This window comes from Python bivittatus, unplaced genomic scaffold (assembly GCF_059951505.1).
Source record: "Python bivittatus isolate LINGU-HERP-01145 unplaced genomic scaffold, Pbiv_v1 ctg000330_np1212, whole genome shotgun sequence".
NCBI lineage: Eukaryota > Metazoa > Chordata > Lepidosauria > Squamata > Pythonidae > Python > Python bivittatus.
The window spans coordinates 37,099,314-37,115,725 of record NW_028277058.1 but is presented as its reverse complement, the minus strand read 5'-3'; the positions used below and the strand labels follow the sequence as shown (position 1 = coordinate 37,115,725).

The window sequence follows — 16,412 nt, the reverse complement described above, 5'->3', positions numbered from 1 at the left end:
CCCTCTGAGGACAAAACAATGTAGGGATGTTTAATGCAAGGTAGCAATCTGCTGTATTGCTTTTCACCCTGTATTACATCTGTCTCCTTGCCTTCCAATACCAAGGGAAGCAGAGGCCTTGGTGTGGTGCCCTCCTTCCTTCATTCTTTTGTTCTGAAAGATGAATGTACAATGCTGACAAGCATTAAGAAGATCACAGTGTTGTGTTCTCCTTTTTGAACCGCACGTAAGGACTACTGAGGCTGGCATGGTATCAACATTAAAAAGAACAATTTGGTAAAAATGAAAAGCTTCTTGTTCTCTCCATTTTAGAGGAAATGGGGTATTACTTCACTCATGCTGGTTCGTAAAATGTAAATCAAGTCAGATGTAATTTGTAAATATGTTTTATATGGCTGAAGTTTCTCCTTTGAAAAGTCTTGAGGGCTAGCTGGTGGTTCTCCTGAACTAGGGATTACTTAATGCTTCCAGAACCTTGTAGAAAATCAAATTTGCAAAAGAAACTTGTGCCATAAGAAAAATCCTGCTGAATCAAGTCTATCTTGTCGTATACTGTGACTTACAGTTCCCATTGAGAGGCAGAAGCAAGGCCAGGTGTTCACAACTGTTATTTAACACATGTTGCCTTTCATTCTGGACATATCATACTTTCACTGAAACCCGTAACCACTGATAAGCTAGTCCTCTATAGATTTGACTAGCTTTTAAAATCATCTAAATCAGTAGCACTTGTCTAATAGAAGCAAATTCTATGTGTTTTATAAAGAATGACTGTATCTTGTATCTCCCTGCATTTCCATCGATGCATGATTGCCAAGTTCTGGTATTTTTAGAGAAATTTCTTTCCACATAGCTTTTATATACATCTATCAAGTTTTAAATGAAAAATACTTTGTACTCTTTTCATGCTAGAAGACAACTTAATTATTTTGGGCATCCTTTTTACATCCTTTCCGGCTCTGCAAAAGAGATGTGATGACCAGAACTGTATGCAGTATTCCAAGGGCTATTCACAACAGCTGTGCATAAGAAATATGCACGATTAAAAAATAAGTTCAAAGCTATTGCTATTTTGAAAATAGAAGTTGCAATCCTGATTTTAGCTAAGCCTTGACATCAAATGTTTTCTTAAAATTAAACTACAGTAGTTTAAACTGCAGTATAAATTGCTTTTTTAATTATTTAACCTTTTCAGCAGAATGGCCCCTCCCCTTCTGTCCTAGAAAACTTGTATCATGTCTTTTTTTTTTTGGTCTGTATGTCATGCATATGGTCTGTGGTCTATTTGATAGAAATTTTAGTGCCATTATTCTTTGATCAGAATTTCTACTCATTTTATTCCTCTCCAACACAAAAAGCCCCCTGTTCATTAATGACCAGTTTAAGAAAAATCATTTATTGAACTTGGTTTCTCTTGCATAGGTATAAATTACAACACAAATTAAAAAAAAATAGCAGACCGTGCAGCATTTGTAATCTACAGACTTAGATGCAATTCCCCCCAACCCTGCAATGTAAATAGATATTTCTTTAGGAGTATGACTTATTACACTGTTAATCTGTGGGGTGCCTTCCCAAGTACAAAAGGTCTGCAAAACTCATATTTTTCATGCTTAATTTCTTGTTTCCACTTGAAAAGCACACTGTATAAAAGCATTCCTGATGATAACTATTGTATATGTGGAATTTGGAAGCTGCTATAATGCTTCCCAGTCAGCTATCTTAACTAGCCATCTGCAATAACCTTCAAATGTATGATTCTATCATCCTCAGCTAGCCTGTGGCTATGTGAAAAAGGTTAGCCCTGAAGTGGTGAGAGCAACTGCGTGCAAATGCTTAGTACTGACAAGTGAAGGCACTGGCACCATAAAATTGTCATACTTTTTCACGTGCCTACATAAGATCACTGTTGATTTGGTACCACTGGATTTTCAGTCTGCTTGTATTTCATAACACTTTTAAGTTAAAAAGCTTGGTTAATGAGTGCACATGTGCTGCTATTTTATCACCATCATGTGAAGGTCTTAAACCAAACTTAGTGGCTGAACCCAAAATGGTGACCAGGAATTAACTTATAGTAAAAACTTGCAACACACTTGCAAGATTCTGTTAATGTAGCTTTACAATAAAGTAGAATTAGCTTATCTGGCCGTGTTTCCTGTCTGGTCTACCTGGTAAGGCTGACATCAATCTTGCAAGTATGAAAGTACAATTCTCCTGCCATTTCCTTTACAGCCCAAGAAACTAGGGAGGGTCCCTTCTGACCCTCTTGTCCTACCCACTATCCAGCTGTGGACTATGCTGTCTCTTTTCTGACTGCTCCCTAGGCAGCATCTCTTTGCCCTGTCTCCCAGGGTCTTTTCCACATACCATTACAATACTGTTCCATTATTTTGTAAAACCACTGTATGATGATCACACCGGAAATTCTAAGTTAATCAGATGTCCTGAAAATGCATTATTCCAGATGTTTTAGTTTCTTTCTAAATACAACCTTCCATTAGTCACTCTTTCGTAACAGAATATAAGAAGTTATTAAAAATTTGACCTTACCCCATCCCTATTTTGGGCTAATTACAAAGTTAAAAAGTTAACTTTACAATTAGTTAAAAAACTATATATACATATACAGTACATACATACACACATACACACGCATGGGATAACTAAGTACATGGAGAATGGGTTGGGTCTCCAATTTTATTCTAAAGTAGTGGACTAATGCAGGCCTATAATTTGCCTGAAGGAACACAAGGATTCAGATTTAAGAGACAATTTCCATGTGACCTTTTCTGACTTGAGTCCTTTTGGCAAGGAAAATTGCTATTCCTGCATCCCATTGAAAAAAAAAGGGCTGGGAACCGCCTTTATTGTAATGTTGAAGAGAAAGTAATCAATTCAAGAATTACTGTAGACCAAAGGACATGGGATTTATTATTGGAGCCTGAAAGACAGAATAAGGTGCCACCTGATCCTGGACACCTGACAAAGAGATACCAGAACAATGATCAGCTAACAGTTCCCTGTCCTTATTGTTAGGGAATGGACCCATCGATTGATAGATCTAGCCTGTTATTTTTATAAATACACATAGAGACAAATAGTACAGGAAGTCTGCATCAACATCACAAATACTAGCTAGATCTTCATGTTGGGTGCAGCTTGTTAACATAGTCCATAGGGTCCAATAATGTTAACAAACCTTAGCTAAATATTTCTCAGGCATTTAACATGCTGTGTTAACTATGTCACTGCAGTCACATCTTAATACTGAAATAGTGAGGCAAGGCCCATGTAATACTGTTTCTTTTACAATACTGTCATAAGCATGTGCCAATTTTTCTACTTTCAATAAAGCTTGTCCTCTGCCCCACACCTATTCTCTCCATAGCTATATGGAAAGAGTAACAGATACTACCCTGCCATTGTATCTACAAAAGTGCAGCAATACGCTTGTGCACATCCTCTACTAGGTCTGTATATACAACTGAGAAAATGATGCTTTCAAAACAAAGCCCCAAAGCAGAGGAAATGGCCAAGCCTAAACCACTGTCACCTATCCTTAAGGGAAAGGGCAACCAGTTGACCTGATTGGACTATGTTTTTTTCTGCTACAAGGGAACACTGCTGCAGCTTCTCCACTGGTGCATAAATCTCTTAACAGGAATTCAAGCAACTCTGAGACCAAGCCAGTTTACAGTCCTTTCAGCCCAGTACTGGCAACACTGATTTGCAGCACTAAAGTTTTTCCTAGCTTTAACTACAGATGTCAAGGATTGAACCTTGGGACATGGGACTTTCAACATGTAAAAACATATGCAATACAGCTACTCTGGTGTAGATTATTCTGCCCTTTGGCTACCAGGTTTCTCTATGCTCTCTCCTCAGTTGTCAGCATGGTTCCCTACCTAAACGTTTATGTGGCTTCATTTAAATCATCATCACCACCACCACCACCACCACCACCACTCCATTCTGGAAGAGAATAGAGACAGTAGCTTCACATTTGGTTAATGTGTTCCAAATGCCAGATCAACTTTTTTCAATCTGATATCTATTCTGGCAATCCCAACATATCTGGTAGATTGATTATGGATCATCAAGTCAATGTCAACTCTTAGCGACCACACAGACCTCTAGAATGACCAATACATCTGGATGGACCCAAATTGGGAATGCTGGACCAGGCTGCATGTCATCTCCCTAGCCCAATTTTTCTAAAGCAGGAAGAATTTGTTGGTTCCAAATTGATTTCAGTCTGAAAAATGGAATCTTCTGAGCCTACTAGAGTCTCCATGCTCTTTTGCCATGTATGTCAATTTCCTTCCAAACTAGGGATGGAAAGAGGAATTACTTATGAGGCACCCATCCAGAAGGCTGTTCCTTCTAAAAACAGATTTCATTCAAATATGACCCATTTAGCAAAAAGAAAAATACTCTTTGCATATGTGCATACAAAGAAGAGAGCTTTACTCCTAGAAAGGGTGGCAGTTAAGTGTAACACTTCAGAGCAAAGGCAAAGGATACCATTTTTTATCTTCCCACCTGTAAAGCTGTCTGAACATTCAACAAGTAGCATAGCAGGGAGGTAGGTTTTCCTTGGCTTGTTTTATTCCTTGCTGTGATTGTTTTCTATTAAAGGGAGGCTGCTTTTTAACACAATAAGAAACATTTAAAAATGATCTCTTCCCCTTGGAATGACACATTTCACTATGCCACTTCAGGACTCTAACTCATTCTGATGTTTTGCTGGATAAGTTGCAGAACTGTGGCAATTTTCCTTACTGTTTAGTCAACTGATACATGGGACTAGTTTGGCAAGTGATTATAGACATATAGTTGTACTTTCTCTGTCTTGAGAAACTATTCAAAGCGAAGGGCTGAAGATTCAACTAACTTAGAAATGTATTTGAGTTGTGGTACACTGAGTGTTCAGACTTCAAGTTTCTGCTACTCTTAATGGCTTATGAGGTTAATACATATGTTATGCAAGCTAAAAAAAATTAACCCTTTTCAAACATATAAAGCCTCAATTGCAGCAGCTTCTGATATATCTATATTGTCACCAGGAGTTGAGCTCAACTCAAGAGCATCTTTAACTTTCTATGAATTACAATATGCAACTTATACTTGTGTCCTTGCAAGCAGCTCAAAAGACGGAGTTCAATATAAGCCAAGGTTCATCCTTGGAGCCCATATTGTAATACTATGACTCTGTTGTGGAATATTTGAGATATTTAAGAATATTCAGAGATATCCACCTCTGAATGCAAGCTGGGTACTTTTCATTTGCCATTAGCATTAGCAATCATCTCCCTCTTATTAGGAGTTGGTGTACTTGCTTCTATGGTGGTGTGAAGGCCTGACAATATTAATTCATTTTCTAAGAAATAAAATACTGCAGATTGGGAAATGTGTGTCAACATTTAACCCATACAAATGGCTCTAGTTTATCTTTACACTATTTTTCCTTATAAAAACTCCTTCCTATTCTTCAAAACTGCAGCTTCCAGTTTTTAAACAAATTACAGTCCCCTAATAAACAACTCCCCCATTTCCTTCTGTAGCTTTTGAATCTGTGCATTGTCGCTTCCCATGGAATTCAATCTCAATCTTTTGTGGTTAGGTTACAAAAATAATCAACAGGATCCTGTCTGCACAAGAGGAGGAATGGCCCTAAGTCTACAGTCCTCATCCAAGACAGATTTCATAAAAACATTCTGCTACCTGCCTCCACACAATATAATTATTATATAAAGGTAATTAAAGTTATTACAACACTCTCTGAAGCTCCAACTACATGGAGTTTCCAGCACACCTTCCATATCCCCCAGAGCTGCTCAGAGTAGGCACAGGCAAAATAGGCACCTCCTTTCTATGAGGAGGTTGAGGCTTTGGGGGGGTCAGTAATAAGGGGCCAAATAGGTCCCTCAAATCTGGCAGAGGCTTTACATCCTTACACCAGAACTGATGACCCTGCTGACTTGTCCTGCATTGCTTAGTTTGTTTAAATATGTCTTCAGCCCCGAGAGAATTGAGCTCTAAAGGGACAACCAGAAATCAGGTTTGGAGAAGTATAAAGGATGGGGCAAGTATGAACTGCATAGGTATGTTTAAAAATCTCCTTTAAAATCAACTGAATATAAAATATAAAATCAAAAAGGCCTCTGTCTTCCTCTGCACTCAGAAGGGTGTTGTTTTCAGAAGAGAACTGACTGATCAGGGAGAGTCACAGTTTGCTTCCCATCCCTGTGCAACATAGCAAAAAAGATACATTGCCCATTCCAAGGTGCTCTCCTTCCCAGCACTGCTTCCCAACTGCTTTTTGCAGTCTGAGGTGCAGATCTTGAGGTAGGTGACATTTGAGCCAGTGGTGCTAGAAGATGTTATGAGACTGGGTCCCCATGCACACGGAAGCGATAAATGCAGGTGTATTCTGGATGGCCCCAGTTGCTGAGAACTCTTAGCTCCACCAGCTGGAAGGTTGCCTCCCTGTCTATATCCTGAGGATGGGAGAAGAAAAAAGAAAGTCGACTTTTTAAAATATGACCCAGAGAGAATGCTGGAGGATTGGCCTAATTTGGGTCACACCCATGCTTACTGCCTGGAGGACAGTAACATGTTGTCTCTGATCAGGTAAAAGAGAAATACGTCACTTTTTCAGCCATGGGCTTTATTTTTACTTTCCTCTCCTGGAGATGCAAGGAATATACTTGGTGACACAGTAAAGCCTGCATGGGACAGGGCCCTTTTTGTATGTTTTTTTTTTTAATATATAATTTTTATTAAGAATTTTGAACAGAAGATAAAAACTAACAAGAACTAATATAAAGTAAAAAGAAAAGAGAAAGAAGAAGAACAAAGAAAAAGTTTTGCATTGTGGAGTCCTTGGGGTTCTCTGAGCTTGGTTGTTTTCTTGCAGATGTTTCATTACCTGGCTAGGTAACACTGAAGATGTTACCTAGCCGGGTAACAAAACATCTGCAAGAAAACCATCAAGCTCAGAGAATCCCAAGGACTCCACAGTTCAACCCTCAGCTACATATATCCTCTTCTAAAGTTGTGTATGTTTTTTAGGGTTGGGGCGTTTAAGAGGAAGAGGGGGTAAATTCCTAAATACTTAATGTACCATTTTATTTTAAAAATGCTGAAAATTGATTGTGCAATCTGGGAGTGTCGGGAGGCATAAAATGGTGGTGGGATGTGGGGCAGATGCATCCAAATGCATAAACAAACTCTGTAAAGGTGCCTCCACCACCAACCGACAGCACTGAGGCCTCAAGCATGATTCTAATTTTTTCTGTTATCTATAGAAATATAATAAGTACTGCCTAATTTAGCATCCCTGTCAGAATTCTGCAAGCACTGACAAATGAGTTGAGATCAGCCTTTTTTCTTCCCCAACTGTGACCACCAGATATGTTGGACTACAGCTCCTATCATAGTCCTGAATGGAGATAATGAGGTATCTAATCCTACACATCTGGAGGGCACTGGGTTGAAGAAGGTGGCCTAGAGGCTCTGAAGTCCATTTCTTTGGCCATGAGATACTAGCATAAGAGAGGGTATAGGGCAAAACAGCAAAATGATCAGTCTCTTCACTGTATTATTGTTGCTGTTATTTTAGTAGAAGCAGACCCTTTACAGAAGTTGCTTATGCAGCTATCAAAATGCATTGGGCTACATCCCTTAAAACTCCAGGAAGCTCCATCTGCCACCTCCATTATGGCTAATCCTTGGGTAAGCATTGGAGGTAAAAAGCAGCAAGACCAAAGTAGGTATTCTTAGAAAAATAAAAGCTACTATTATAATCCCTACATTTTATTATTTCCAACATATTTCAAAAACTGGTTCTTTACCCAGGGAAGACCATATAAATAAAAGGGCCACTAGTAGGCTGTATTCACAAATCTACTCGGTACTGAATAAGAACAGCAAATAAGGCCCACTACTTTCCTGTAGGCTCTGGAGCCCTTTATCCCACTCTTGGTCTACCTCCCCTCACCCCAATTTCTTGTCCCTTTCTTACCTGGAAATGGAATGTTTGGATGGGATCCCCATCTTGGTTGTATGTGAACTTCCCAAGGAGGACGCCCTCTTGCTGCCCTTCTTCCTCCAAGCCCTGAGCAAACAAGTGAGGTGGAGGAGAGGAAAGGAGAGAGGTGAAAGCCATGAGGAGTCCAGAAAAATCATGATGAGAGAGGGAGGAAGGGAGGCAAGGGTGACTCATGGCCCCTTTTGTAGCTGTATGCCAATAAACCATACAGGTGGGTAAGGGGCATACTATATAGAAGCAGCAGAGTAGAAAGAAAGAAGGCTGCTTGTTATAAACACATAATCCCTTCCTTTTTCCCCCAAAGACAGGTCTAATTATGGAATTTCAGTCAATGCTAGAGATTTATATTGAGCAATTTCCTGAGTTGTGCACTATAGCTTCCATCAGTCTCTCTTCAGTACGCTTTGAATAATTTCCCAGTATAGAACCTTATTTCCTCTTAATTTCTATGTCCTTATTATGATAGTTTAAATAATAATAATAATAAACCCACCATCAGCAACAGAATTGCTAAGTTTCTATCTGCAGCAATTTCTATAAGACATAAGATGTCCTAGTCTTGGAGGGATGATATTATGAAATTTATTTCTCTTTTAGTTCATTGTATTTATATTTTACCCTATTTTTATTTTATGTTTTACTGTATTCAATTTTTATTTTACTCTAGTTTTAAGTCTAAATCTTTTAAGATTTATATGGCTGTTAAACTATCTTAGCTGTATTCAGTCATTGTTTCTGAGTTTTGTTTTAACTTGCTGATCAGTGACTGTAGTTAAATAAATGTGAATTAGTCTAAATAATTTTGCATAGATTGTCTTGGCATCTATTATATAACTGCAGTGCAGAATCAAGACTTCAGTGTGGTTGCTGAACACTCTTACTTCACAACCACGTATTTTCATTATGGCATCCCAGGAATGAGCAACAGGGAGCTCTCCAACTTCTGGCTCCTGTTTTCCTCACCCCTGATGATGCTGTGAGGGTTCGAAACCATCTGCCTATCTTTGCCCCTCCCTGAAACCTTCATGACATAGTCCCTCTGCATTTGGACCATCTTAGTCTTGCAGACCTCACTAGATTTAAAGCTGTTCCATTTAACAAAGCTAGCTTCCAACTATTACTTCCTCTATGTGAGGGAAAGGACAGCAGGATCATCTGGATGATCTGGTCACAGGAGGAAACATGACCTTCAGAATTATTTTTCTCAAATGTCAAGTGAGGGCTATCTTCTGAACACAGCTAATTCCTTGTACAAACCAGGATAATTAAGTAAAAAGAACATCAGGAACCTGTCTATGGCTCCAGGTGGGATTTATTTTTTAATCAACTGTATGATAGCCATTTAACTGTTTATAGGAGGGCTATGTCTAAAAATAATAAGTTCTTATATAATGGCTGGTTCATACATCACACTAAACCTTTTTGTGTGTCTATGTCGGCCTTCAAGTCAGTCTTGACTCCTGGTGACTACATGGACAAGTCTCTGCACTTTTCTTGGCAACATTTTCAGAAGTGGCTTGCCATTGCCTTCTTCCTAGGGCTGAGACAGAGTGATGGGTCCAAGGTCACCCAGCTGGTTTCATGCCTTAGGGAGGATGAGAATTCAGTTTCCTGGTTTCTAGCCTGGCGCCTTGAAGTACTACAATAAACTGGTTCTCTGTGGTTTGTTTTAACCATGTTTTATTGGATAAGTCACAATGGCTGTGTTCAAATGCTCAGTCATAAACCATTGTTTACATATTGCTTGTTGTGCTAAGGTAATACCCAATAAGCCATAACATTGCTTAAAACAATGTATGAACCACTCAGCCAGTGTCTCTGACCACCTAGTTTAAAGCTATCTATGGATACTAGAACCGATGACTACAAATTAATCATTCACTAATTTAGAGTGAATATTAGAAAACTGTATCTTTAGGGAAGTATTGAAAACATTTTAAAATGAAACATACTCTCCCACTAGAATTACAGATAGAATTGACAAAATGATGAAGACTGTTTTGCAGGTCTTTCAACAAAACCGGAGGCAGGAGTGAGGAGACTCCTATACTGAGAAAGTTCAGAAACTTCTGCAAATCTTGCCTGCCAATCAGATATGAGAGGAATTCCCTACCATGGATTGTTCTTTCCCTGTGATGGGAAAAAATATCTCCCCTTTCCCAGGTCGAGCTCACTTTAATTTGCTCTTTCCTGCTATGTTCTCCAGACTTACAAAGACGGCAATGTCCTTGGGGGCACTGGGAATGGTTCCTCTGGGAGAAACGGCCTTGGAGATATGCTCTAATGTCACAGCAGTGGGGTGGATGCTACTTGAAAGACGAATGACAGCAAAACCCTGGGAGCCTTGGAAAGCCCAACAGTTTCCAGGATGGACGTCTGGCTGTATCAAATGAGGCAAACGAGAATGTGAGTTAAAAGGAATAACCAAAAGAAAGAATATCACAAACTATGGGCAGGCATTTGGTATCCATTCACAGATTACAATAATCACTGGCCCTTATGAGGCTACTGCCTTATTCAAAGTAAAAATTGGGTATGTAAAAGAATTTCAGCAAAAATTCCTCTAAGAGCATTTTTGGAGCTTTGCTCCCATCGGAATAATAGGACAACATCCAACTAAGTTTATCATTCCCTAAATTTTGTTTTGAAAGCCAGGGAATTATTCTATATCCATATCCATATCCATATCTGTATCATCTATCAGGCAAAGGACCTCTTCCAGCTTTGTTTAGCTTATAATAAGTAACACTTATTGCAGAGACCTTCTTGAATGAACCAGGTGACAATGGATATCTCATGGTCATTACAAAAGATGCTAGAGAAAGGAAGAATCCTCCTCTTGCTACAAAAACTTGTCTGCCCATATCACAGGGCAAAAGCCACAGGAAATAAACTGGGTGACTAAGGGACATAAGCAAAATACTCTGGAGAGAAAACAGAGAAAAAGGACCACCATTCTATTGTTCCTTTGAAAATGAAATCATACCTGTAGAATGACCCTTGGAGACTGGGAGTGATACCACAAGGGTATGCCAAAAAGACTAAGAAGTGCAGTCTTGGTCTCATAGGTTTCTGAACACCGAGTGCTGATAACACTGGCCCCTATAATTAAAAAGGCACGAATGAAGGTAAGTTGTGCACAGTGCTCATGCCCAAATCATTTTGTAAACGAGAAACTAGAAATATGTTATTAGATTATTCACACAGGTTTGCATACTTTATTCTTAGGGAGATTCTTTGCAGAGACTGAATCTTGTGGAAGAAAGAAAATTGCCAGCTATTTGGAAGCAATAAGCATGAAACTGCAACAAAGAAAGTTCCCTCCCAAAAGTTTAAGCCTACAGATGAAACTGACCAAAACAATCCCAGGTTCTTGACATGAAAGCTGGAAACTTGTTTGTGTTTTTTGTGTAACCTACCTCCAGATTCCAGTGCATAATCAACCATCCCAATGCGATCTTCACTGTAGCGCTTTAGGGCATCATTCACAATATGATGTACTTGCTGAAACAAGACAGCAAGACTGAATACAAGAAGAGTTAAAGGGATACAACTTATATAGGGTCACATTCTCTCAGGGTGATTACTTGAGGGCCACATGGGAACTGGAGTTGGAGCACAAAAATGTTGGGACACCTATTCTCTGACTCTCTGTTCTCACTCTTCCAATCAACAGGATCAGGAAGGACAGACAGCTCTTACTAGACATCTGAACTCATCTACCTCTGTCTGTATAGAGTGGGAAGGGAACTGAAATTAAGCTGAGAGATATAAAGACTGCCCATTCCTGTGCCAACAGCCAGGAAATGCTTCACAAGCCTTGCCCTTCCACAGAGTGATAGATAAGGAAAAAATGCTATCCTCACAACTTCATGGTTACAAGCCTGGACAGGATAGCCTTTCAGCAAAGTTAAGTCAAAACGTTTTGATACCTGAGGCAAACGGCATATACCCCTATTCCTCCTACAGAAGCCAACCAAATTGGTGATGGAACAGCATCCTTCACAGCACCTGAGGCTAGCTTAGGAACACAGGGAAGGCTGCATAAAACACATATTGTCCGTTTGCAATGAATGGGAAGAGCAAAGAGGTCAAGAGCTCTCCCTGTTGCCCAAGGTGTTTACCCAAATTCTGCCCAACAGTAGGGTGAGTTTTCTGTTCAGGATCTATTATGACTGATAGCAGAATGCCACAAAATTATGATAGTTTAATTCAGGAAGCCAGCCATTCAGATACAAAACATTCCAATTAATGCACATGTAAATCACAGAGCAGGTCTTACAATCTAGATTTACATATGCATAAGAACATCTCACAAAAACAACAGCACCGTAAACAGAATATTCAAAATAATCCATGGTGATTCTCTTGGGCCTACTGGGAAAGAGACCCTCATACCTCTTCAGTTACTCCTATGATTCCTTCTTTATGAAGGGTGACCCCAACATCCTTCACAGACAATTGTTGATCCTTTGAGATCTTGGCAAGGATTTTGCGCTCCAGTTTGCGGAGTTGTTCCTGTAATTCTTCATGCTGGACAAACAGTCTGCCAGTTTTATCCTCTCTAGACCGGGACAGGAATTGGCTAATCCACGCAGGAAACTGAATTTCTACCTACATAGTTAAGAGAAGAACAGATTTAATAAATAGCTTATTCCCCCATCCCCACTCTTCATCTGATGACTGGTTTTCTATCAAATGGAATAGAAAGTGTATTGTCCATTTCAGAAGAATCTCAGAATTATTGTGGTCTTTTAAAAAGAACAGATCTTCCTTAAGCTGATACCCCTCTTAAATGTGGCTACCCTCATTATCCACAGGAAATGACATTGTTGGCTGGGGATGTGATCATGGATGGATCATTTTTTGATAATTTTTACACTGGTGGCTGCTATAACTCACTGCAGGACTAGTTAAAGTGGTCCAACCCAGGCACCTGATGGATTTGGAAGGTTTCCTAAATTTGCTTGAGGAATTTCCTGCCTTCTCTGTGATACTGTTGAAGAACTGGCTGATCTGCAAAACATGGAGATGGCCTGATTCATTGATACTAGTGTTCCCAAGTGCCCTCTTTCCTCCAACAGAGCTCAAGTGGCACCTTGATTCACCAGGGAGTGGAGAGCAATGAGGCAGACTTATAGAAAGCAGGACCACAAGTGGAAGAACCTTTGGAACAAATTGTTTCAAAAGTGGAGTAGGGCTCTTCCTAAAGGCAATTTGCAATCCCACTCTGTGGCAGTGGATGGAGAAAAATGGGCTTACTTCTCTGCCTCCACAGCACCTCCACAGTACAGGCCACTTTTCTATAGTGGCATGTTCTTAAACAAGATGCTGGGGGAGAGAAGTTGGAAAAGTTACAGGCTCACTTTGAACAATGTTTAGGAGAAAAATGGGCTTACTTCTCTGCCTCCACAGCACCTCCACAGTACAGGCCACTTTTCTATAGTGGCATGTTCTTAAACAAGATGCTGGGGAGAGAAGTTGGAAAAGTTACAGGCTCACTTTGAACAATGTTTAGGAGAAAAATGGGCTTACTTCTCTGCCTCCACAGCACCTCCACAGTACAGGCCACTTTTCTATAGTGGCATGTTCTTAAACAAGATGCTGGGGGAGAGAAGTTGGAAAAGTTACAGGCTCACTTTGAACAATGTTTACTGTACTTTGCAGAGAAAGTTGGTCTGATTTACTTCAACTTGGACTCCAGTGTTGAGGAAGTAGGTAAGGTAATCTTGGAAACCACCTGTCTGTATGAGTTCTTTTCAGCTTCTATGTCTAGAGGATGTGGATGGTGTATGTGGAAGGATGAGGACCACCATCTATTTACTCAATCATTGTCCCTCCTAGCTGACTAACTTGGCCTCGGCAGAACTCTTCCCCAGAGTTACTGGAGATGACAAATGCTGTTGTGAATAAGGGACGTGTTCCTACTTACTTAAAAGAGGCAGTCATATGATCTTTACTGAAAAAGCCCTGCCTGCATCTGGAAAATCTGGATAGTTATAAGCCAGTTTCTTATTTTCCTTTGCTGGGTAAGGTGACTGGGAAGGGAAAGGTCTCACCACTCCAACACATCTGGCTGAACCTGATTAATTGGGTCCATTTCAACAAGGATTTCATCTGGTATATGGTACTGAGACTGCTTTGGTAGTCTTTGATAGTACCTTGGTAGATAACGTATGCTGGAAATTAAAGATTTAGATTTAGAAATTAGATCTCTTGGCAGCTTTTGATGCTACCAACCGTGTATCCTTCTGGCCATATGATAAGGCTGGGACTTGGGGAATCTGTTTTGCAGTGGTTCCAATCCTTGTCAAAACACACCCCAAAGGGGATGCTAGGGGATTACTTTTAATATGAGTTTGTTGACTGATGGTATCCCATGGGACTCTACTTTGTCTCTTGTACTTGTTGCTACTCTCCAAGTATTTAGGTAAACAATGAAAACTGATCTCTTTCACCACACTTCTGTTAGTTAGTAAATTTTGATTTTAATGATAATTGATTTTAGTGTTGCCTTGATTTTAATTGTACTGTTTTTATTCTTACATTTTAGAACGTATACTTTTCATTGCTTAAACTGGTTTGAATGTTATATAAAAAGGCAGGATATTGATTTAGTAATTCAGCAATGAAATAGCAACAAGGTGCCACAGTGCCTTGATTTCAGCAAGGCATGGGGAGCACCATCAACCCTGGCTCAAGCATTAATGCTGTTGGGCTGCTCTCAGTTTTCCCTCTTCTATTGCAACGCAGCCAGAAGTCATCTTAAATGTCACGGGAGAGCAGTGCCTATCCTGAATCGAGTGAATGCCAGAGGTGGATGGTCCCTGAGTGTGGCCTGGAGATGTCCAAACCAATGTATAAGTAATCCATGATAGATCCTTAAGGAATGACAACAATGTATTTATTTAAAATATTTGTATACCACTTCAGGGTTTTTTTTGTTTTTTTTTATAAATGTTTTTTTATTTTTACAACAAACACAAAACATACATGAACAAACAAAAACATAAAAAGGCATAAAAAAAGCATCTTCCATTTTATACCGTGTGTCAACCAGTTACCAACTCGTTGGTGCCCCTTTCATAATCTTAAATTCTCATATCATCTATTCAAAATATACTTGTATACTTATCAATAAACAATTATTAATCATTCATAGCTAATCTATAGAATCATTTATTACAAAAAATTTTAACTTTCAATAGGATTAGTAATACATTTTCATCTATCGATTATATGTGTATATATATAATAGTTAATATCAAATTTCTATTATAAAATTTCCTAATCCATTACATTACTATATTTTCTCATCTAATCATTAATAAAAACAAATCCCGTGTCATATAAAATTACTTATCTTCTTACTCTAATATCAAATCTCAATTTAACTCATCTCTGCACATTCCATAATTTTCAATAACTTCCTCCTGCATAAGTACTTTTTAATTTTTCAAATTCTTAAAAGTTACAGTTCTAACCAGTATCAGTTACAGTATCAGTTACGGTTCTAACCAGGTTACAGTTCTAACCAGATTCTTCACTACATGTTTCAACAAAAATGTCTCTAGTTTAAAATCTATATGTTACTATATTCAACCATATATAAATTTTAGTCTAATCTCTTAAGACATTTACAATCAAATACAATTTTTAACTATACATCTCAGATTTATACTTTATTCCAGCGCTTGCATAATTTTGAGTTCACCCTTTTCATTCAATATCCCAAAATATCTAGCTGTTTATTCCTTTTTCTATGTTATTGGATAAGAGAAAGCAATAATAAATGTCCTTTCAAACATTCTGCTTTTTAAAGCTTCTGTCAGTTCCATCATTGTTGTATTCCCCTCGTTTTTTCTTTAAACATCTGAAATAGTTTCTTTCAGTGTTGTTTTACTTCTTTTTGTGCATTCTCTTAATACGATTTTCCATTATAATCTTGTATAATCTTTTTCTCACCCTCAGTGCCAAGAACAAGTCTGTCCCTCTTCATTTATCAGTTGATTAACCCTTTTAATTCTCAGTTTATAGGCCTCACAATAATTCTGTTTAATGCTTCTGATTTCTTGTACTATTTCTTCCTTTTCCATTGATCCCATTTTATGTTTAATTAAGTCCATTTTAGCTTTAATATCTTTTTTTCTTTTTTTTTTTTTTTTGCGGGAATTTCTGCAGCTCTTCTTCCAGTTTTTTATAGTCATCCTCGATAGTTTAAAGATCTTTTTCTACATTGTGTTTCTCGTATAGTCTATTGTCTTGATAAACCTTCATTGAGTCAAAGGATTCTTTATCTTTGTTCTTGCCAAAAATAAGAGAAAAAAAGAAGCAAAAGGAGAAAAATAAAAGAAAA

At 38.6% G+C, this 16,412-nt stretch overlaps 1 protein-coding gene across 2 annotated transcripts in view; it reads right to left on the bottom strand.

The window, feature by feature from the left end:
* Positions 1-1,344: 1,344 nt before the first annotated feature.
* SUN2 (Sad1 and UNC84 domain containing 2) overlaps positions 1,345-16,412 on the bottom strand; it is a 36,651-nt gene continuing 21,583 nt past the window's right edge. For both annotated transcript variants that reach the window (XM_088141032.1, XM_088141031.1), the window contains exons 13-18: positions 12,455-12,670; positions 11,476-11,560; positions 11,043-11,158; positions 10,269-10,436; positions 8,030-8,122; positions 1,345-6,503 (exon numbers count right to left, since the gene is read on the bottom strand). In XM_088141032.1, coding sequence (XP_087997158.1) covers positions 6,387-6,503; positions 8,030-8,122; positions 10,269-10,436; positions 11,043-11,158; positions 11,476-11,560; positions 12,455-12,670 — 795 coding nt within the window. In that variant the 3' untranslated portion in view covers positions 1,345-6,386. The remainder of the gene's footprint in view (positions 6,504-8,029; positions 8,123-10,268; positions 10,437-11,042; positions 11,159-11,475; positions 11,561-12,454; positions 12,671-16,412) is intronic.